This window comes from Pimephales promelas, chromosome 9, assembly GCF_988280905.1.
Source record: "Pimephales promelas chromosome 9, fPimPro1.hap1.1, whole genome shotgun sequence".
Taxonomy (NCBI): domain Eukaryota; kingdom Metazoa; phylum Chordata; class Actinopteri; order Cypriniformes; family Leuciscidae; genus Pimephales; species Pimephales promelas.
The window spans coordinates 32,469,271-32,492,848 of record NC_142777.1 but is presented as its reverse complement, the minus strand read 5'-3'; the positions used below and the strand labels follow the sequence as shown (position 1 = coordinate 32,492,848).

Genomic DNA, 23,578 nt, shown 5'->3' with positions numbered 1-23,578 from the left:
TTGATTTTGACATGACAAAGCAGTGATTTTTAAGTGGCTGAGCTGTTTACTTACTTTTTTGCAAACGCAGAACAAGCACTAAAACAAGAGACGGTGTCCAATCACAGCCAATCATGATGTGATGGAGCCATTGCCTCTTCTCATGTGACTTTCCCTAATTCATCCTCAATTACATCATGCAACACATGCATTAGGGGGTCTGTTGAAACTCAATGGGCTCTGGGGAGGCAAGAGAGTCACAGACCACCGCTGTAACTTTACCTGCGGGTGTCGCTGTTGCACAGTGGTTTAGAAAAGGTGATTTATGCACTTTTTAATGTCACATTTTGTAATATTTGCATTGTTTTATTTTTGTAATATGGATTTTTTTAGGAGGCACTGCCACCATTGACTCCTTGGAGGAAATGTCCCATATATATATATATATATATATATATATATATATATATGTATATATATATATATATATATGTAAATGTATGTATGTATGTATGTATGTATGTATGTATGTATGTATGTATGTATGTATAACAATCAAATTTATGCACATTCTGTTATGTGAAGAGTTTATAGCCAACAATATTTTAATAATCATAATCAACTGCTGCCGATCAACATATTCTTATAAAATTGATATTAAAGAACAAGAAATATATGACCTTGTCACTTAAATATGAAAATTAATAAAATATTTTAACAAATCAGATTTGAGTAAACCTGTTAAAAGAATGTCTCCTATAGGGTGACCAACAGTCCTGTTTTCCCAGGACATGTCCTGTTTTCACGTCCTGTCCTGGCCATCCTGGCTGACGTTTTATAACTGTCCTGGTTTCAAAAAACTGCTGCAGCTCTGCAATATATAGATGGGTGAACAAGGAGGATGAGGAAGAAAAACAGGATAAAGAGGAAGAAAACTAATGATATCAATATATTTTGTTTGTTTGTGTAAAGATGAAAATCATACTGAAAAAAATGCAATTCTCTTTTAAGACCCACAGAGAAGAGGATGTTCTGCAACATTTATATTGATATTAAGAATGTGTAATATTTTTACAGCTCAGAAGGGTAAGAGCACAGTATTTAGGTCAATGTAAATTTAAATTCCAATGATGAAATTGCTCCTGTTCACAAAATTTCTGGCAAGGGTATGACAAAATAATTTGAGGTCTCACTGACCAACCAGGGACCTTCTGCCATGATGATTGACAAGGAAGCCTGAGGCCTCAGGAAACTGGCCCCAATTACCAAATCTATAGTCCATGGTTGTGATTGTTCAGAAGGAAGGAAGGAAGATGCCATCGCTGCCCCCTTTTTAGTGGATTTCACAATGAGGTTCTCTGGCTATTGTGTTGTGTGTGTATGTAATTATGTTTTTGTATAGGTTTTTATATAGGTTTACATATGGAACAATAAACTTGATTTTAAAGTTGGCATGAAACAGAATTAGCGATAGTCTTTTCGTGATGTATATCCAAGTGAAAATTGCAATCAAGAAAAATGTAGGCTGGGCCTTAATTTTGTCCATCTGAAATTGGTTGAGTCGTTGATGGTTGTGGTTTGCTAATGCAGGGATTTCATGTGAGCGACAGGTTGATGCAAGATAGTGGCTGCGTCAAAAATCGCATACAGATAGGCTACTTATTTTGAGTAAGTAGGCCTAATTACTTAACAGCCGTCTAAAAAAGTATGTTTGGCTATAGTGTGTAGTATGGACGTAACCTACTAGGCTAGGCCTATCTGCAATACTGTCATGTAACCTTCCAGGGTCAGTTGTGTGGCTTTACTGCCATTCATCCTCTCCCGTGGTCCAGATACTTTTTGCCTATTCGGACATAGCCTGTGTAGACTTTTGTCACATACTGTTTTTTGCCCACTAGCCTATATAGTAGGGAAATATCCGATTTTGCAGCCGTTGTTGCAAGAGGGGGCAAGTTATATTTTGCTTAAATATAAAGATATGAATAATGATCAATTTAAAAAAAAAAAATGATGTGGATATAGCTATTTAAATCTAATTTATAATAAATATGGAAATGTTCCATAAAAATTAAAAATGTTCAATTTTGATTTCATTGTGTGACTAACTTGCTGTCAGTAGGCACTTGGTTTTGAGACACAACCACTAAAAAGAAATAACCCTGACACAAATCCTCATATTTTGTAAGACTGTTTCGTAATGCCTTTTCCTCTCTATTCACTGCTTCCAGGATTTAACACAACATTTCCGCAAACCGATGCTGTGCGTAGACGTCAGGAGAGATAGAGGGAGTGAGAAAGAGGACATTTTGTAGAGAGAGAGAGAGAGAGAGAGAGAGAGAGAGAGAGAGAGAGAGAGAGAGAGAGAGAGAGAGAGAGAGAGAGAGAGAGAGAGAGAGAGGAGGTGGAGACACACACATACCTATACAAGTATTCAGTATTGATATACAGGCCTTCACGTTCATACTGAATATAACTTTCATTTTAGTCAGGATTATAATCGCTCGAACTGCTGGGATTCCGTTGGTCCATTTTAGAGGCTTATTTTCTTCGTTTCCTTTTCGGTCTTTTCTGGTTTCTGTTGGATCTTTAGTGTCTGGCTAGCGAGCACAGCTAACCGCAGCTAGCCGGATATTTCCTCTTTCCTCGGCCTCGGGAGCCCAGTACACCCACAGAATGGCATTAAAACGAATTCACAAGGTAAAATATTATATTTTATGTTAATAATTTTAAATTCACTGCCCAAACCCTTTGGTTTTTCGCTGGATATTTTATAGAAAGGTATAGCCTATGTTAACAATGCTATGAGGATAGCACAGGCTTGGCTAGTAGGCTGTTTTCATGTTAGTAGTATTATTTAGTATTATGTATAGTATTATGTTGTTGTTTATTGTTAACTTGCCTCAAAGGAATGCCTATCTATCTATCTATCTATCTATCTATCTATCTATCTATCTATCTATCTATCTATCTATCTATCTATCTATCTATCTATCTATCTATCTATCTATCAATTTGTTAATTCATTACATTTAGGCTAATACCCATAAAGACAGGTGCCACATTGTAATAGTTAAAGTTAAAATAACTATATGACATTCCTCATATTACTAGTTAAAAACAGTGGAAATACTGGAATCAGATTTTAGGTGGTGGATGAGGGGGGTTTATGTGGATGTGTTTCCTCTGTGAGTCACATCCAGGTGAATTCAACCATATGGGAGTTCTCATGTTTTTACTCATGGTGTTGGTTCAGGTGAATGCTATTTATGAATCATCTCAGCCACAAAAGTTCTGGTTGGGACAAGGATTTGCATTACTGATTTTGAGTAAATCCTATGGGCATATAAGCCTATTAAGATAAGATTGTTCTTATCTCTTTTAATAGTGATGTTATTTTATTTTGGTAAACGCAACAAAAACTTTGCGTCATTGCTAGAAGTGCTTCCTGGAAAGCTTCTATGAGCACATAATACTCCAATCAGATATATCCGGCCCATACCAGCATGAAGTAGTTGCACAATAGTTGTTGAACTTGGCGAAAGGATAATTTTCACCTGTTTCGCTGACTTTGAGAGCTTCTATGAATTAGACTGACACAGCAGATTGTTTGCAGGCAGATGGCCAAATACTGAGTTTGTCCAACTTTCTGTGGCTTGTTGTACCCATATCAATCAGTTTTCAGGTCTTTTTTGTTGTTTAATAGGGAAATGAAAAGAATGGCTGACATTGAAAGATGAGCTGATCATTTTGGAACAGCAAATACCAAGTGGCCACACAGACGACTAGTTGAAAATACCAGCAACGTGTAGACGTATCTCAAGTGGGAGGGCTGGTTTATTCCCCACACCCTCATCTGAAGTATGCAGACGTAAAAATAGCTGCTACTGTTAGTGCTGATATTCACACTGTCCTATATTGGTTGGCTGAATTGGTGTCGTACATTGACTGTAAAGGCTTCCTCCACATGTCATCCAGGCAGCTTTAAGGATGACAATTTTTGTTGATTTGGCATTTGTCTGTCAATTAACAATAGGCTGAAATGCTATATCTACACAGACAGAATGGCCTTGATTTAACTCTGTCAACTTTGTTTTTCTCGTGTGGCTTGTGACTGACTGTTTAGTTTCTAGTTTAGACTGTTTAAGTTCCTCATTAGTACCTCAGAGATGGATCTAAGTGAATCTCAGATCCATATTGTTTGATTATTTTGCTTCTCGCAGCACAGATTTCCAACAATTTAATACAACTGAATTATACAATTTTTCTTTTTAAATTTGGAATACATTTTCTTATTATATTCTTATTTTATATTATAATTAATAATACTGTTTTTAATGTATAGGCCTTTTTAATTGTTGCAGTCTGATTCATTTTATTGTCAAAAAGTAGAACAAAATTTGGTTCTTAAAATTGGTTGTAGGAGGACAATAATGTGAGGTGGTATGATACCGGTTAAAAAATAATATCAGTCTGTGGTTTTAATTTTTACCCATAATCGTTCAGGTCTGAGCAACTGATGTTCTCATAGGCATTTGTATGTTCGCCAACTGGTTTTGTATTTAGAGATGTGCAACCTGTCGACAGTATTATGACTAAACAGTGAGTCTACCTGTATTTGTTTTGATGTTTCCATCTTAGACATTCTCATCATCAAAGAAGGCTCTGACCTCTACTTCCTGTATGGTCACATGTTCACATGCACAGGCAAGCACTGCCAGAGGGTTGCCAGCACTTCGCATTCATGAATTCTCAGAAACTTGCCATTTTCTCAGAAGTGGTTTATATAGAGGCATGTCACTGTATTTTCTCCTGAAGAGAGACCGAAAGATCTAGAACGGTAGTTATTTCCTTGTTGTCTAAATGCCTAGGTGTGGCCAGAGATCGGAAGACTGGATTGCCAGGATTCAATTATTATCCTCCAATTTTGTTATTAATAATTACTGTATTAATAATGACAATATAGTTATTTCTTACAATATAAGAAACAAATTAAATGACTTTTTTTCATTTTTACATCTATTTAGGAGAAGGATTAAGGAAAGACATAATACAGAAATATTATAATCAGATTTTTTAAATCACTGCATAGTCTTTAGTCTATTAATTACAAATAAATGGATTATTATTAAAGCTATGAAAGTTATTCAGTCAAGAGCAATGAGCGATTCCCTCTTTTCTTTTGGTGCTTGATTAACAGTAATGAGCAGCAGGTTTATAATAAGACCTAAATGCACAGATTTAATATGATGTTACGCAACAGATTCCCCTCAACTGTTTTGTTTCACTTAAAACATAACCGGCAATGCTTTTGTGAGTACTCGCCAAGGCAGATATTTTGAAATCAAACTATACTATCTGTCTACTATCTGTATCTGATTCTGACCATTCTAGGGCAAATATTCCAGAATTCAGGATCGTATGCTGTCTGAGAAGCGTATTTTTGTGAGCGCTCTTATGTAACACATGAAATTCTTTTTCGTAGCGTGTTTATCTCTGACTCTGTTTGACATCAAGCACATCCTGCACTTTATTTTCATATTCATGCATGTTCTTTTCATAAAAACCGAAAGGACATAAGTATACACATTTTTTTATAAACATAAGAGTACTTTATTTCAAATAAAACGGCACAATAATATGTAGGCTTTAATTATAGGCCAATTTAATTCGATTTTTAAAAAATTGGTTCTTTTTTTATGCACGGATGCCGAGATGTTCACAGCATCGTGATGGATCATAAAAACTAGGTTATTCTATTCCAAAGCTAGGCCTATAGACCACCCTATTTCACCTAGAAATCTAGCCAAAGCAGAAACAGTGAAATCCGTGCTACCTGAAGACCTTGATCAAGTGCTGATATTGTAGCGAGTTGATTGGACAATATTGGTTTATTTAGGCCTATGACAATCTTAACATGATTTTTACAATTCTTTTTGTATATATTTGTTTTTGATGCAATAATAATAAATTATAACTAAAACAATTGACAATAATATAATCTACATGATGCTAATATGCATTTATTATTTTTTTATCATTATTAAAATAATGCATTGTTTGCATCAAAAATACAGAAGATATTGTGAAATATTCAAATTTAAAATAGATGTTTTATATTTTAACATAATTTAAAATGTAATGTATTCCTTTGATTAATATTTTTCCGGGATTAACTTTAAAATAAATATAAATCTTTTAAATATTATAAAATGTATTTTTATAAGCACATTTTATAAGTTACTTTGAGAGTGATAGTATTCTTTAAAACCTTTCTCAAAATAGTACAAGTAAAAGTGTAAAAAAGAAAAAAATAAGATGATGTTTGTTGAGAGAGTGTGTGTGTGTGTGTGTGTGTGTGTGTGTGTGTGTGTGTGTGTGTGTGTGTGAACTTGAGTTTCGTTTCCCAACATTTTAAATCTAAGGACCAACTGCAGACTGTTTGAAATGTTTATTGGGGCAGCCGGCAGTGTGAACTAGCCATTAGACCAGCTTTTACTGTAGAGGGTTCCAATATCGGGATCAAACACTGTATCATTTATAGAATAGGCGAAAGAACTTCAATTGGTTTGACTTTATACTAACGATTTCGATTTCTTTAATTTCAGGCCATAAAGTCTGGTCACTGTGATTTTTGCCAAGACATGGTCCAAAAATATAGTCCTAAGCCTATCCCTATCCCTACTCCTAAACCTAACCCATTACTTATCCATAAAATCAGAGGGAAATATAGGAGAATAACACTGATGTAGAAGCATAACCCAGGTTGCAATCCTAAACTTGACATAAACTGTAAACTTGTCCCTCACATCTGATTGGTTGATTGGAATGTACTTGGTGAATCACATTATACTAGTACATATGTCACATTCTGAGTCTGACAAGTGATCCTTTGATTATTTTTATTTTATTTTTTTTTGCTGAACTTGCGGGTGTTTGTGTTTTAGGTGATTGTTAGGAAACCAAAAGAACATTTTGCAACTTCTGATATTCTTTGTTAAGTTACATTAAGAAGACATCAGGACTGTCATTTCCTGCCTGTTTTTCAAGATTTGAGAAAGATGTCAGTATCAGTGAGGGGTGAGAGCATGTGAAATTAGAGGATAATATGTCCACTGTTCCTATCTTATTATGACACATGAGTCTCTGATTGTTCTCCTGGGTCAACAGTTTGGGCCTTGGGGACAGAAGAGCGTATAACAGTTCATTAATTACGTGTTATCTGTCTGGAAGAGAAATGCATCTGGATTAAAAGGAAATGACTGAAGTCTAGATTTCAGCTTTTTTAAATGGCTAAATGTGAATTATAGTAGAACCAGATAACTGACACAATGACTGAGAATGTACTTTGAATCAAAACCCGATTGCTTATCCAGTACATTAAAAGAGACGATCAATCAGAGCATGGTACATTATAACTGGTGTCTGTCTTACTTGTCCTGATAGTGGATAAGACTCTTGCTGTAAAAACTACTGTAAATTATTATACATAACAACATTATGAACCAGCTGTGCAACTTCCTTGACACACCCACTGTGATGACTGATTGTTTGCACAGACCTTGTCTTGTATTATTGCTTAATTGCTTCAAACCAAGTAGGTTATTGGTTATTCAAAATGATTTTCCATGATGGTGTAATAGACCATTTTTTGACACGTTCCATGAAAGAATAAGAAAATTGTACACAAAAGATTCAGTATACAGTAGCACGTCACAGAAAATGTTATCTTAGCTAAGCTAAGTCAACTAGCTTTATATAATTATATCGATAATTTGTATATATTTATATAAAATTAGCTTTTTTTAATTTTTTATCATCCCAGTCCCATTAAACATGGGAGTACAATGGAAAAAGTATTTTTCATTTTGCTGTTTTACCTCAAGAATGAAGAAATGTATGGAAACTGTATTGATGGATAAAAGATGTCATAGTTGATGGGATACTCAGAATTAAGAAGAAAATAAATCCTCTCTGTCTTTAGGAACTGACCGATCTGGGCCGGGACCCGCCAGCGCAGTGCTCAGCAGGGCCGGTTGGAGATGACTGTGAGTGATTTTGCTGTTTGTTTTCATTTTCTCTATCCGAGCACATCACAGAGCTCACCTTAATGAGACGTTTCTTGCTCTTTATTTGCAGTGTTTCACTGGCAAGCAACAATTATGGGACCTGTAAGTGGATATATGTCCTTATTTGCATATGCATGTTAATGATGGATTGTGACATTTATTTGCATGCAGTGTCTGGACTGTTATAACACTGAATTCACTAAAGGAGTCAAAGAAAAATCGTGTAACACTGTTGTTTTTTTTTTCTTTTTCTTCACAGAATGACAGTCCTTATCAAGGCGGTGTGTTTTTCTTGACCATTCATTTTCCTACAGACTACCCTTTCAAACCACCTAAGGCAAGAATCAAGTATTTAAACAACATTTTAGGTTTAATCTGTCTGTAAAAAGTACATTTTAATAAGATTGTCAAGTTTTTAATGTGTTTTTTGGCGCTTAAGGCTCAGACTTCAGGAGTTTCAAGCCGATTTATGGCTGAATTACACCACCTGACATTCATCAGTCGGTTCCAAGGTTCGGCCCTGTTTATCTGGTAATGTGAGGCATTTACAGATCAAATCTCAAACCTCCTGATCTGCTCGCGGACACATCGGGCTGCCCCGACGACAATATTAAACATGTTTGATATTCAGGATTTTAAATCGGGATGATTATTACTATGATTATGTCAGTACTTAAGAGGAGAGAAGCGCCGAGACTTTTAACAACAAACAGCTGTGAGAGTTCGGTGGACAACAGAGATGGAGGAACGGCTGGTCGAAATGTGGCAACAACACAACTGCCTTTTATAATGTCTCCTCATATAATATCTACAGCATGTTTCCACAACACAGTATCCATTTTGTTTACATCCTCTTCCCTGTGAGATCACTCCCACTTTATATTAAGTGGCTTTAAGTACCATGTACTTACATTGAAACGAATCATTTGATACAATGGATTTATTGTGTACATGCATGTTTTTACATTGTACTTATATTTTAAAAATACAAGCATGTAATTACAGCTGTGACTAATTTATGTAATTACATCTGTAATTACACAGCTGACCCATCCCTTACACTTTAACCTATCCTTAAATCTACCCATACCACCACACCTGTCCCTAACCTCACCCTCAATAGCAGCAAAAATGTTTTACAATACAACATGAGCACAATAAGTACATTATACTTATTTTTCAATGTAAGTACATAGTACTTAAAGCCACTTAATATAAAGTGGGACCACGTGGGGTGCTAAAGCACCATGTGATGCACCATGATTTTTAAATCTTGTAGTGTGTGTGGGTTTGAGATTTCAGAAGAATCTGCAAAAAGTCTCCTTTTGTGCGTGATGCAACCATATTTCACTATCGGTTAGGATTTCAAAACTCCTGCAGTCTGAGTCTGTCTTTATCAGTATTTTGCACATAATCAGGTTCCTGCTGCAATTCTAGAGATCTACAGTAAGGTTGGATTGATATGTGTGCGTTCTGACCGTCTGTTTCACCCTCTAATTTGCAGGTTGCTTTCACCACAAGAATTTATCACCCAAATATTAACAGTAATGGCAGCATCTGTTTGGATATTCTAAGGTCACAGTGGTCTCCTGCGTTAACTATCTCTAAAGGTGAGTTCATTAAAATAAACAGGGAACAAAATCCTTTTTCTTAAGAGTCATTTGATTGGATAGCCAATATATGCACTGATGCACCTCTCTCTTCTTTCTGTTGCAGTTCTATTGTCCATCTGCTCACTGTTATGTGATCCAAACCCAGATGATCCATTAGTGCCAGAGATAGCACGTATCTATAAAACAGACAATGAAAAGTAAGTGTATTTGTTTAAATAAATCCAGGCTGTTTGTTCTTTAGCTGATGTAAATCATAGAGATGCCTTTTAGGTAGGGGTCTTACAAGATCTTACCACAAGGTATCGCGATATTTCTCGTCGAGGTGAAAATCTCACGATATCAGGATGACGGAATTGAATTTGTGGCAAAACCCCTTCTGAAGTGTATATAATAAAGGTTGTTAAATAATTGCCTAATATCAACTCTACTTTGGTGCTGCAAAGATATGAGCTGCCTCAGTGGTCCAACACCCCTCGTCTATGTCAAATTGTTTGAGATGACAAATCAAATCAAAGTAGGTGGGCTTTATGTTCACAAAAGCGTCTGAGTGCGAAGCACCGCTTCAGTTAACGGTCATAGTGCGAGATATGATGTAAGTACAGCTGTTTTATGATAACTGGTGAAGAACTGAGAGATAATCAGGGATGCAAAATAATAAACTTTTGTCTAATTTTACTATTTATTTATTTTTAAATATATTTTACATTATTCACGTAATGTAATTCGTTACTGTCGACGAGACGAAATATTAACATTAAGTCGTTTTCACCAACTCTACTATCAAGCTAAAATTTTTGAAACCTCGGTATTTCCACCACAACCCTCTGGTGTTTATAAAAGATGATTAGTTAAACCGTTACAAAATGCACCTGCATTATTTAGCATTTTGTTACTTTTTTTCCAGTCTTTTATTCTTGTTCAAGTCTTGTTCTTGTGGAACCAATATCGTGTATCATCTCAAGCTAAGTGTATCATCATTCACAGACCTACTTTAAGGTTGTGTGAATAGTTTGATGTCTCCTTTCAGGTATAATAAACTAGCCAGGGAATGGACAGAGAAATATGCCATGTTATAGGGGTTAAGGTGAGCAAGGTATCGTGGGAGAGTGTTTTTGTGCGAGCATGAAAAAGGCTTACTAATCTCTGGACGTCACCGTGTTGCAGAATTGTGTTGGGGGTGATTGCATGGGGACAGGTGGGGCACGAACCCTTCCCTACCTTCAAAGTAGGGAATGGCAGAAAAAAGTTTGCAAAAACACTGTCTTAAATTATAGTAATAGTTCAAAATATTACAGTGTTTACTGAATTTTTCATCAAATAAGTGCAGCCTTGGTAAGCACAAGAGAATTCAAACCCCAAACTTTTGAATGGTAGTATATGGCTGTTGAAAATGTCTTTTTAGTTTTTGAAAAGTAATTTTTCTTCCTACTGAAATTAACAATATGCATGGTAAATGTTTGCAAATAAATTTGATTGATTTGTAATATATATATATATTAGGGCTGTGCAAAAGTTAATTGCGATTAATCGCATCCAAAATAAAAGTCTGTGTTTAAATAATATATTTGTGTGTGCTGTATATAATTATTTTGTATATATAAATACACACACATGCATGTATACATTTAAGAATTATTTGCGCTTAAATTCTGTATATATTTATAAATACATAATCTATATTATATAAATATAAATATTTTATATATGAATAACACATTTTCTTAAATGTATACATGCATGTGTGTGTATTTATATATACAAAATAATTATATACAGCACACACAAATATATTATGTAAACACAGACTTTTATTTTGGATGCGATTAATCGCAATTAATTTTTGCACAGCCCAAATATATTAATATATATATATATATATATATATATATATATATATATATTACATTGTGTGTGCGTGTATATATCAATTTTAATTAATGTTAATGTTTTCTGAAATCTGTTTTTCCAGAATAATTTCTGAATTATTATTTTGATTGTGATTTAATTCATTTTCATGACTTGTGGAAATAAATGATAAATTAGGCTATTTATATGAAAAATGAAGCAGTTTTCACACAAACCAGCCAGTTGTGTTTTAAATGTACATGGTTTAACTTTCAAAGGTCATGCCTACAAAAATCCGATCTAAATATGTCTGGTTTTATCATAGGTCTGATAACAAAACGTTTGGTTGAGGTAAACCGTTCAGGCTGACTAGCATCAAAGTAAATACTAGTATAAGTAAAGCTTAGAGTCGCAGTGTACACATGGAGAAGATGCCACTGTGTTCGACCTTGAGCTGTTTCTGAACTCTGTGTGTTTGTGTTGGCCAGTGCCGAGTTGGCAGACGGTCTGCTTACCCAGCATGTGTGACAGTGCCTCTGCACCAATGCCACACTTCATCTCTCTTTCTTTCTCTTGCACAGGTACAACAGAATAGCTCGGGAATGGACTCAAAAGTACGCCATGTGATACCCGAGGAACATCAGACCAATCTGCAGTTTAGCTGGAAAAAGAATTGAACAACTTTTTTTTTTCGTCCCCTCAATGAATCGACAGTTCCCCTTGTATTCAGACAATATCAGTTCTGCTTGTTTTTTTGTTTTGTTTATTTTTTGTTTTTTACCCCCTTTCAACCTTCATTCACATGCTGTAAAAAAGAAAAAAAGACCACAGTATTGCAAAGATCACCAACTTTTATGTTCAGAAAAATGCTCGTGTCAAAGAAGCATGTTTTAACTACGAGCTCAGACCTTTTTTTATTGAGATAAGAAAAAAAACATAAGTAAGGTGAACGCTTCTGACTCACGCCACTGGCTAGAGGTGCTATTTCAGAAAAAGAAACAACGATTCTGCAGGTGCCAGCGTACCTCAAAAAGTCGATCTTTCTTCATGTTTTTATATGCTTTTACAATAGCAATGAGAAGAACTACGGTCTGTGAAATATATTCTTGCTTATATCTGACTGTTTCTTACCAAATCAGTCACGTCATTGTATCAGCAGTTACGGAAAAATATATATTTTGCATGTTAATGGAACAGTTTAAAGTAATTGGTCTGTGGTCTGCCAAAAATGAATATCTGCAGACGATGTTAAGCAAATACATGTCCACTTTTAGAGTCTTGAGAACTTATTTTGTTACTCCTTTTCTCTCCTCTTTTTGATGTTTTTAGAATGGGGAGCTATTAGTTTGTCGATCCTCCTAAACACTGTTCTCTCATTGTGATTGGAAGCTCTCAATGGATGCCCGATCAACTAATAGCTCCGCTAGCTGTTCATTTTGTTTGCTCAATAAAGTTGCTAAACTATCATTTTGTGTTTCCTTCTGAGAGAAGTCCTTTTGAGAACCCTAATTGCACTTTTCATTTCACTGTATTCCATATCTGGGACAATACTGTTTCAGGAATGAATGGAATTTGATACTGTAGTTGTTGCTAAAATGCATGACCCATCGTCCAAATGAGATCTCTCAACGACTGCTGGACTATAATTAGTTTTCTGAAGGAGGGAGCCCAATTGTGAGGTGAATAGCAGCTATCCAACACCATTGTAGTTGTCACTGATGTATATGTGGACAGATGTAGAGGAGTGCCCACAAATGATTGACACTTAAACAGGTCCAAAGTATTTATTTTTGCTGAACTTAGATGGTTTAGAAGGCCTCCCTATACGCCTAAAACCTCTTTAAGGATATGGGACCTGTAAACCATTTTAGACTCTTTGTTTCCATGTTCAAAAACAGTAAATGAAATCAGGTTCATCCACATGTGGGCGCAAGAGGACGTTTTTGAAAGCAAGACATGAACATGAGTTACGTCAGGGAATTTCCAGTAAGGAAGTCAAGCCGTCTATTCAAACGTCGCGTTGATCTCGACATGATTTACTGTGATCATTCGCGACCGGCGATTAAAATCGATTGATCGATCGATGCGCCTTTTCACCTCAGTGGGCCTTCTGCTATCCATGTCTGGCAGACGCAACGATCTTCCTGAATAAGGAGCCTGCACTGAACTGACTTTCTATGAGCTTACATTAGTTGACTTCAGCGCAACATGGAGAAATAAGTTACGAATAAGAAAGCTTGACTCGGAATCCCAGATCCCAGCTGTTTGATGTTGATCCTGAACCACGAATATCTGTCGGGAAAGGTAAGCACCCTCGTAGATCCAGCCATGCTTGTTGTCTTTGAGTTGCCCATGTTGCCATCTAAAGGTTGTTGTGATACTACTTATCAAGTGCTGCTGAACTTCCTAGTTCTTGCCTCAGAGGCCAAATGCACATTTCAGCTCTCAAGGACTTTTGATCAACTCGTTTGGGTGAGTAAGAGCTACTCATGATGCACTTAATGTGTTTGTGATGGAAGTTAGTCAGGATTTGATAGTACAAAGTTTGAGATAAGTGACTGTTATGTGTTGTGCTGGCCGTGTGTCAAAATCTATCAATAAAGGCTGTGGGCATCAAGGCGCATTCATTCCGAACATCCGGAGTTGGTCAGAATATAAGTTTTATTCGAATTTCAAATCTGTTGTTCCAAACGCGCGAGATCTAGTTTGTTTTATATGAGCTTGGATTTATTAGAGTCTAGTGTCATTCGGTGTTTGAGACGAGTAGCCTAGTAACTGAGATTTTGATTAATTTCAATAACGCTAATAATGTTTTAAACGCCTCAAATAATTTGCTCACCGATTCGTTCAGTGAACGATTCACAAAGCCAGCAGTAGGTGGCGACTCCGAGACAATTTCTGTGAGTGATTCACTTGATCTACTCAACCGATTCCCTACAAATGACAACAAAACCATCATCGCATCCATCGCAACTTTTTTTGTTTGTTGTTATAAAATAAAGACAGAAAAATATCACGTGCCTGCATAACCTAACATTCTGTCATTAATTACTCACCCTCATGTCGTGTAACTCGTAAGACTTTAGTTCACCCAACTTTAGAACACAAATGAAGAACTTATTAATAAAATCGGAGAGCTTTCTGTCCCAAAATAGACCTAGACAACTGACACCTTGATGCTTCAAAAAATTCAATCAAAGATCAAAAGAGATAATAAAAATAATCCCTATGATTTGAGCAGTTTTGTCCAAATTATCTGAAGTGACTTGATCGCTTTATATGATTTATATGATGAATTTAGGCTTTTATTCACATATAAACGTTGATCAGCGACCATAAACAGAAGCTCAATCGAACCTGCTAGAGTCGCGAGAACAAACCTCATTGGTTCTTGTCAAAGCTCAAAAGAGCTGCGTAAAACACAAGAATGAACCTCATTGGTTCTGGCGTGTCAAGCAAACATAAGCTTCGGTTTACCTCAACTGATGTTTGAGTTGATGAATGTTTAGATGTGAATAAAAACCTAAATTCAATCTGTTCAATAAAGCGATCAAGTCTCTAAATGAAAATTTATCAAAACCGCTAAATTCATATCAGTTTTACGATCTCTTTATGATCTTTTTGAAGTGTCAAAAGTGTTGCGTGGACTGTCAATCTCTATTGTGCACATTCCTTAAAGGAGTAGTTCACTTTAAAAGGAAAATTACCCCATGATTTACTCCCCCTGAAAGGAGTATGGCATTCTTCTTTCAGACGAATGCAATCGGACTTATATTAATAAACACCCTTACGCTTCCTGATTCCTAGCTTTATGCTGCGTTCACACTGAACGCGAATTGAGCATCTGGAGCGAGTGATTTTTCCATTTTAAGTCAATGCAATTTCGTCTCATTCGTGTGTCCAGTTCAAGCGAAACAGGCGAATGGAGCTTCTGGCGCAAGTGATTTTATTTGGTGCTTTTTGTGCAATCACGCGTTTGAAGCGAATTCGCGTTTAACGCCCGAGTTGAAAAATCTGAACGTCTGTTCGTGCCGTGTTAACCAATCAGGAGCCTGCTTGCAGCTGTCAAGTTGTGAAATGACGTTATAAACGGGGGCAGGTCTGCTCAGAGTCACATGGGTGATTCTCGCTCTGATGCGGGACAACAGGTCATCAAACTGGCCACGGGACAGATGGAAGTACAACTGAAAGCGGCTGTCATCCAGGCGCAGATCCTGGAGCAAATTGGTGAAACTCTCCAAACTGGGTACGCCTCCGGAGGGTCTGGCGACAATGAGCTGTCCAGAGCAAAACAGAACGGTGACTCTCTCAATGACAACGTTACCGTCTAGCACTTCCTCCCACAAGAAGCAACTTTCACCTCGGACGCGTGTCCATTTCACTTCAAACACTTGGTTTAAACGCGCCTCCTATTTGCTTTGGACACCCGAATGGATTCAAAATGTTCAAGCATCCAACTAGACGTGAATTTGACACTCTATTCGCGTTTGGTGTGAACAAAGCATTATAATGGCAGTGGATTGCAACCGTCTATGGCTCCAGGGGGGTTAATAAAGGCCATCGGAAGCAAAGCGAAAATTCATATTTAACACGTTACAAAGTAATTTTCTAGCTTCCGGCTAAACTGTCATACGCTCTACTTGCGTCTAAAGCGAAACTTATGATGTCGCAAGTAGCGTAGTGCATCATGGCTAGCGTAAATATCAGTGCATTACTTGCACAAATTGCGAAGTTGAATCCGTATAATCGTTTGGCCGGAAGCTAAATATGAATATTTTTCTTGCACAAACTCATCGCTTTGCTTCAGAAGTCCTTCATTAACCCCCCAGAACCGTGTGGATTTCTTTTTATGATGGATGGATGCACTTTTTTGAGCTTTTAAACTGATGGTTAGTTTACTAAGTTAGCTTCTTCCTTCTCCTTTTTTTTTTCTATATTCTTTTTCTTCTCTTTTGAACATGCTGAGATTTTGTTTTTATTATTTTTTGTTTGGATATGCTCTGTTATCAATGACCATGTTCTGAAGAGGAAAAGGAAATGAAAAGAAATAAATTATTCATTCATTCATTCATGGTTGCAATCCACTGCCATGATAGAGCTCGGAAGCGTCAGGGTGTTTAATTATTAATATAACTCCGATTGTATTAGTCTAAAAGTCATATACATCTAGGATGGCTTGAGGGTGAATAAATCATGGGGTAATTTTCATTTTAAAGTGAACTACTCCTTTAAGGGAGCATAGGGCCTTTCAAAGGAGGGACAGAAATCTCTGAGATTTCATTAAAACGATCTTTATTTGTGTTACGAAGTAGTCGTGTTTGGAAAGACATAAGGGTGAGTAATTAATGAAAGAATTGTTGGTGAACTAATAATTGTATGGTTGGCCATTAGTCATTGATTTAAGACGTTTAAGATTTCCATGAAACAGAAGTTGTGGTAGTCTTTTCTTCTCTATTGTGACATATCCAAGTGAAACGGCTTCTGGAACATGAAAAAAATGTAGTAGGTTGAGGACTTGATTTTGTCCGTCGTGAATTAACGTGCACGGACTATTCCATAAATATTAAGAATTGTCCATTTTGATTTCATGGTGACTTTAGTGTCCTTTACTTGCAAAGGACATTGACTGAACAAAATCCAGATTTAGCGTTTAACATCACCCTCATATTCTCCATTTTATATTTTCAGTGTTTGACTACTTTTGGACATGACTATTTTCTGAAAATGAATCATAAATTCATTTGTTTTACTTTTCTTCTTAGGAATCATGGCTGGAGAGGACACATACCATCCGGGGGTGAGGAAATGCTTTCTACAATGTTTGGAGTCACAGTTGCCATTCGAAACTTATTTTACTTCAGAAATCTGACATTTTTCTGACATGAGTAACTAAGCTCAGTTTTGATTTCATGTTAACTTTAAGCTTCTGTTGCTACCTGCTGATTTATTTATAAAAAAATGTTTATTGTCATGAAGACCACATAGATAGCAGACAAGCGTGCAGGGAGCATGAAGCTTATACCTTACATTTATCTTCACAAGGTAAACATGGAACACAGAGCTATAACAGATTTATGCCTTTGAAGGCACATAAGCCTGATAGTAAATGATTAAATTTGAAACGGGACATATTAATTTCTGCAAATACCACAGCATCACACAGGAAGTGTCTCTTAGAAAGCTGAGGAGGTGTTCGTTTTTCCTGCCTACTGTGGTTGATATTTCACCCCTAACACAGCAGCTTTAGATTGAGACAAGGGTTTATTCAGTTTTGAATCCACATATGTCTAGTGTCTGCACTCACTTCATGCATCTTACAACTTTGCTAATAATCTGACTCCTAAATTCAAACGCTACACTGGAAAAGCTCTCTGTGTTTATGGTCATGAAGCTCTTTCTAAAGTACATTGTAGCTTAAATTAAATTCGAAACGTTTACAAATGTCCGAATTTCATGCATGAATAAGCCTTTATTAAAAATCAATTCTCTACAGTATAAATGGGAACCGGCAAATAGGATTTATTATGCTGTGTTTTTAGTAATTCTAAAATTATGCTTTTTAATGTGATTTAATATGTTTGCATGACAATGCATAATATGGATATGACCAAATTATAAATATATGATTAATAATATGACTATTCTTGTGCATATAAACTCATTGTTTTTCTTTTTATACTCTGAAGTTCATGGTGGAACCAATTGAATTCAATAACGAAGCATTGTGGATGAACATGGACCCGACACCATTTCCAGGCATTCACAACAATAATGTTATGAGGACAGGTAAGAGTTTCCTTTCAGTTTGAGTTTTATTAAACTTGTCGTTCAATCAAAGTCTTTAATTGACCATGAATCAAAAGTTGTGATAATCTTTTTGTCCCCCATTGTGAATTGTATCTGAGTAAAACGGCTTCTTGAGCATGAAAAATTGTAGGGCGGGACTTGATCTGGTGGGAAATGATTGGGTGGTTGTGGTTTGCTATTACTGTGATGTAATGTGAGTGACAGGTCATCCCGCCCTCATGCCCTCATGAGATGTTGCTGCAAATGGGAGGGAAAGTTATTTTGATTAAAGATTAATAGGCCACATGAACAAAAATGATACAGATACATCATTTATATACCTATAATAAATACGGCAATATTCCATAAAACAATAAAAATTGTTCAATTTGATTTCATGGTGACTTTAATCATAAGATAATTTGCTGAACATTGGAGAATGGATGCAGTAACACTAGCCTGCATTTCCCCTTTTTTTTCTTGCTCTATTCCTTCCTCAAGAAAACAGTAACGCTGCACCCTAAGATTCAGTCAGAGGTCTAAATCTGATAAACTGCACAGTCTAGCTGTGTTAAAAATCCCTCACTCAATGATGTCAGACGCTGTCATGTATTATTTTGGTTGTCGCTATAGGAGGAGATCTATTTTTTCATGCATTTTTCACTTCCTTATTTTATTGCTACAGAACCCAAGAAGTCACCTGTGGGAAAAAAAAAAAAACAACAATTAAAGTTTCACAAACAAACAAAATTTGACGCACATTGTTACAGTGGAGGCTCCCGCTCCGCTTCCTCTCCGCCACCAGAGGGAGCCTTCACCGGAGTATTGATCATTGGACATAAACTCAAATTCCCATCATACCTCTTACCTGGGACTGATTGCGTCACACACCTGCACCGCATTAGCACACACACATAAAAGCCACCTTCACACACACACTGTTGCGAAGTCTTGATTTGCCCCGGTGATCATTTCTGAGCGTTATTCCCTGTTTCTGGTTTTCTGGTTTTTGACTTTGGACTGTTTGATTATTCTACGAGTGATTTCTGCCTGGCCTGATCTTGGACTGTCTTTGGATTGTGATTATTGCTGCCTGCCCCGAACTCTGCCTGTTATCTGGATTATCCTTTAGCTCTGTCTGCATTGCTCTGTCTGCCTCGTTTTGACCCTGCCTGTACGACTCTGTTTAATAAAACTGCAAATGGATTCTTCTGTGTTCCGTGAGTCATTACAGAAGACTTCGCCATCAACTAATCCAGCAGCCGTCATGCAATTGACCACCGAACTCACGTCCCAAGCTTCACGCTTAGATCTACACCAGCAACAGCTCAGCCACCTGACTACCCTCACTGAGCAGCTCGTACAGGCATTTCAGGAGCTTCGCACCGCTGCTGGTAGCATACCTAGCACGCCTGCTACACCACCTCCACCGAGTGTGCCTCCTGATACTGTGAGTACGGCAGTCAATCCCAGACTCGCTTTTCCTGATAAATTTGACGGTACCCCAACCAAATGCAAGGGGTTCCTGTTACAATGTACACTCTTCGTGGAGCAACAACCAGCACTATACGCCAGTCATGGGAGTCGCATCGCTTTCCTTTGTTCACTCCTCACCGGCAGAGCATTAGAGTGGGCTACGGCTGTCTGGAGACCAGAGGGTAATACTTTTGCTACATTCGAAGAGTTTATTCAACAGTTTCGTCAAGTATTTGAACATACCACGGAGAAAGGTGATGCTGGCGACCAACTCTTAAATCTCACTCAGGGAAAAGAAACTGCTGCTGATTATGCCCTCACATTTCGCACGCTGGCTGCACAAACAAACTGGGTGGAGGATACTTTGAAAACCCTTTTCAGGAGAGGACTTACCAATGAGCTGCAATCCGAATTAGCCTGTCGAGATGATGGGAAAACTCTGAATGAATATATCACTCTGGTTATTCAAGTCGACAATCTGATACGATCTAGACGTAAACCGCGGGTACCAGTTCAGTCCTCACTCGTAACCACTAACCATCCCGAACCCATGCAACTGGGACTCACTCATATCTCGCCAGAGGAACGTGAACGTAGATTTCAACATCGGCTATGTATGTACTGCGGTCAATCTGGACACATGAAGCTCTCCTGCCCTGTTCGACCCTCCAACCGTAACCAGTCAGTGAGTACCCGAGAGAATCCCCATAATCCTGCTACCAGTTTCAAAATTCCAGTCCGCCTAACCATTCATAATCAATCCATTGACACTTCTGCTTTCATTGACTCTGGAGCTGCGGGAAATTTCATATCTCAAACATTTGCTGAACAACACAACATCCAACTCAATCCGTGTCCTTCTTCATTGACAGTGGAGGCGCTAGATGGACATCCCATCGGAGAGGGAAAAATTCAACGCATCACGGAGAGGGTTCAATTGCACGTCGGATCTCTTCATTCAGAAAATATTCAGTTTTACGTCATTCACGCTCCACATCACTCCATCATTCTGGGACATCCCTGGTTACAAACTCACAATCCTCACATCTCTTGGAAAGAGGGTCAAATTCTTCGCTGGGGTGAAGCATGTAATAACCGTTGTCTATCCAAAGTCACCCGAGTATGCAGTCCCGAACCAGAATCTGATACTTCTGTGCCCGAACCGGAGAATTTACCTTCTGTTTATGTGGATTTGAGTGAAGCCTTCAGCAAGGAAAAAGCTGCACAACTCCCCGAACACAGACCAACGGATTGTGCCATAGAGTTAATTCCCGGTGCCACGCCTCCCAGAGGTAGAATTTTTCCATTGTCAAAGCCAGAATCTGACGCTATGAAGAAATATATAGATGAAGAACTCGCAAAAGGCTTCATTCGACCCTCTACATCACCAGCAGCCGCAGGGTTTTTCTTCGTAAAGAAGAAGGACGGGGGACTCAGACCCTGCATCGATTACCGAGGCTTAAATGATATCACCGTCAAATACCGCTATCCCTTACCTCTGGTTCCAGCCGCCTTAGAACAACTTCGTCAGGCCAAATATTACACCAAACTTGATCTACGCAACGCATACAACCTGATTCGCATACGAGAGGGTGATGAGTGGAAGACTGCCTTTTCCACCACTAGTGGGCACTATGAATATCTCGTCATGCCTTTCGGATTGTCCAACAGTCCTTCTGTCTTCCAGGCCTTCATGAATGATGTGTTCCGTGATATGCTGGACAAGTGGGTGATTGTATACATTGACGACATCCTGATCTACTCTAATTCACTAGAAGAGCATATTCAACATGTCCGTTTTGTACTCCAACGTCTAATTCAGTTTCATCTCTATGCCAAAATGGAGAAGTGTGAATTCCACCAAACCAGCATCTCTTTCCTCGGATACATCATCAGTCAAGAAGGAGTCGCCATGGATGAAAAGAAAGTGAAAGGTGTAGTAGACTGGCCATTACCGCAAACCATAAAAGAACTACAAAGATTCCTGGGATTTGCAAATTTCTACCGGAGATTCATCAGAAACTTCAGCCTCATAGCCGCCCCTTTAACAGCCCTAACCAAACGTCACAGCCATCGCATATCCTGGAACCCCGAAGCACAACAAGCCTTTCACGACCTGAAGACACGCTTCACCACTGCACCCATTCTACATCATCCGGATCCTGAACAACAATTCATTGTTGAAGTCGATGCTTCAAATACAGGGGTGGGGGCTATACTATCACAACGCCAGGGAGACCCAGCCAAGATGTACCCATGTGCGTTCTTCTCTCGCAAACTCTCGCCAGCTGAACGTAATTATGATGTGGGAAACCGTGAACTGTTAGCCATGAAGTTAGCCTTGGAAGAGTGGCGTCATTGGTTGGAGGGAGCAGCAGAACCATTCATCATTCTCACAGACCACAAGAACCTGGAATACCTCCGTTCGGCCAAACGCCTCAATCCACGTCAAGCCAGATGGGCCCTGTTCTTCACCAGATTCAATTTCACCGTTACATATCGCCCGGGAACCAAGAATACCAAAGCTGATGCTCTCTCTCGTCAATCTGAAGAAACAACCCAGAACCTCAACCCCGAAAACATACTAGGTGAGAAATTGCTAGTGGCCCCTGTCCAGTGGGATATCATAACTGAGATCCAGCAAACCAATCTACAAACCTCCATTCCTGCAGAATGTCCAGCCAACCTCCTCTATGTACCAGAAACTTTACGATCCCGTCTCCTAGATCAGGTTCATTCAAATCCCAGCTCTGGTCATCCAGGTATTACTGCCACTGTCCAACTACTGCAAAATCGTTTCTGGTGGCCCACACTCACCCCGGATACCATCAACCACATCCACAACTGCTCTCATTGTCAGACCTCGAAATCACCACGAAAACTACCTGCTGGTTTGTTATGTCCTCTTCCAACTCCACAACGACCCTGGTCCCACATCGCCGTAGACTTCATCACCGATCTCCCCAATTCTCAAGGTTACACCACAATTCTCACCATAGTGGATCGATTCTCGAAAGCTTGTCGATTGGTTCCTCTCACGAAACTTCCCACAGCCTTCGAAACTGCAGAACTCCTATGCAATCAAGTATTCAGATTCTATGGATTACCCGAAGACATCGTGTCCGATAGGGGACCACAGTTCACGTCTCGAGTTTGGACCGCTTTCTTCAAAAATCTTAATGTAAACGTCAGTCTTACCTCCGGGTATCATCCACAGTCCAACGGACAAACGGAGCGCTTAAACCAGGATGTCATCCGCTTCCTACGAACCTACTGTCAACAACATCAACAAGATTGGAGCAGATACCTGTTCTGGGCGGAATATGCTCAAAATTCTCTGATTAAACCCGCAACTGGCATCACACCCTTCAAATGCATCCTCGGTTTCCAACCTCCTCTCTTCCCCTGGTCCGGCGAACCCACAGAACTTCCATCTGTCACAGAATGGCTACACAAGAGCGAAGAGGTCTGGGATCAGGCACATACTCACCTAAGGCACGCCGTCAGACGTCAAGAACATCAGGCCAATCGTCACCGTCGCCCCGCTCCAGAATACCAGATCGGCCAATGGGTTTGGCTGTCCACCAGAGACCTAAGACTCAGACTTCCATGTCGCAAACTCAGTCCCAGGTATGTTGGTCCCTTCCAAATTATTAGACAGATTTCACCAGTTTCATTCCGATTAGACCTGCCCGCTAACTACCGTATTTCCCCTACTTTTCATGTTTCTCTGCTGAAACCTGCTGGTGGTCCGAGGGGAGAAGCGGAGGGAGGGACCGCTTCTCAGAGCCCTCCACCCATTCTGGTCGATGG

General features: G+C 38.4%; 2 protein-coding genes across 4 annotated transcripts in view; both read left to right on the top strand.

Moving 5' to 3' along the window:
- The first annotated feature begins 2,329 nt into the window (after window positions 1-2,329).
- Window positions 2,330-12,413, top strand: ube2d2l (ubiquitin-conjugating enzyme E2D 2 (UBC4/5 homolog, yeast), like). Its single transcript, XM_039648868.2, has 7 exons — window positions 2,330-2,676; window positions 7,961-8,024; window positions 8,116-8,147; window positions 8,305-8,382; window positions 9,550-9,655; window positions 9,762-9,855; window positions 12,085-12,413. Exons 1-7 carry the CDS (start codon window positions 2,653-2,655, stop codon window positions 12,128-12,130), a joined length of 444 nt encoding a protein of 147 aa, XP_039504802.1. The 5' UTR covers window positions 2,330-2,652; the 3' UTR covers window positions 12,131-12,413.
- A 1,117-nt stretch (window positions 12,414-13,530) lies between these two features.
- The window catches only part of nfkb1 (nuclear factor of kappa light polypeptide gene enhancer in B-cells 1), a 39,120-nt gene continuing 29,072 nt past the window's right edge, over window positions 13,531-23,578 (top strand). Inside the window, exons 1-4 of one of the 3 annotated variants that reach the window (XM_039648866.2) lie at window positions 13,531-13,807; window positions 13,896-13,975; window positions 17,266-17,300; window positions 18,190-18,289. In XM_039648866.2, coding sequence (XP_039504800.2) covers window positions 17,271-17,300; window positions 18,190-18,289 — 130 coding nt within the window. In that variant the 5' untranslated portion in view covers window positions 13,531-13,807; window positions 13,896-13,975; window positions 17,266-17,270. The remainder of the gene's footprint in view (window positions 13,808-13,895; window positions 13,976-17,265; window positions 17,301-18,189; window positions 18,290-23,578) is intronic. The other 2 variants (XM_039648865.2, XM_089135018.1) reach the window with 2 other exon arrangements.

Bases quoted from the DNA above. Each gene is read 5' to 3' on its own strand.
- ube2d2l (XM_039648868.2), top strand. From the start codon at position 2,653: ATGGCATTAAAACGAATTCACAAG. The intron at 2,677-7,960 runs GTAAAATATTAT...CTCTGTCTTTAG, and splicing joins CATTAAAACGAATTCACAAG to GAACTGACCGATCTGGGCCG. The intron at 8,383-9,549 runs GCAAGAATCAAG...TCTAATTTGCAG, and splicing joins ACCCTTTCAAACCACCTAAG to GTTGCTTTCACCACAAGAAT.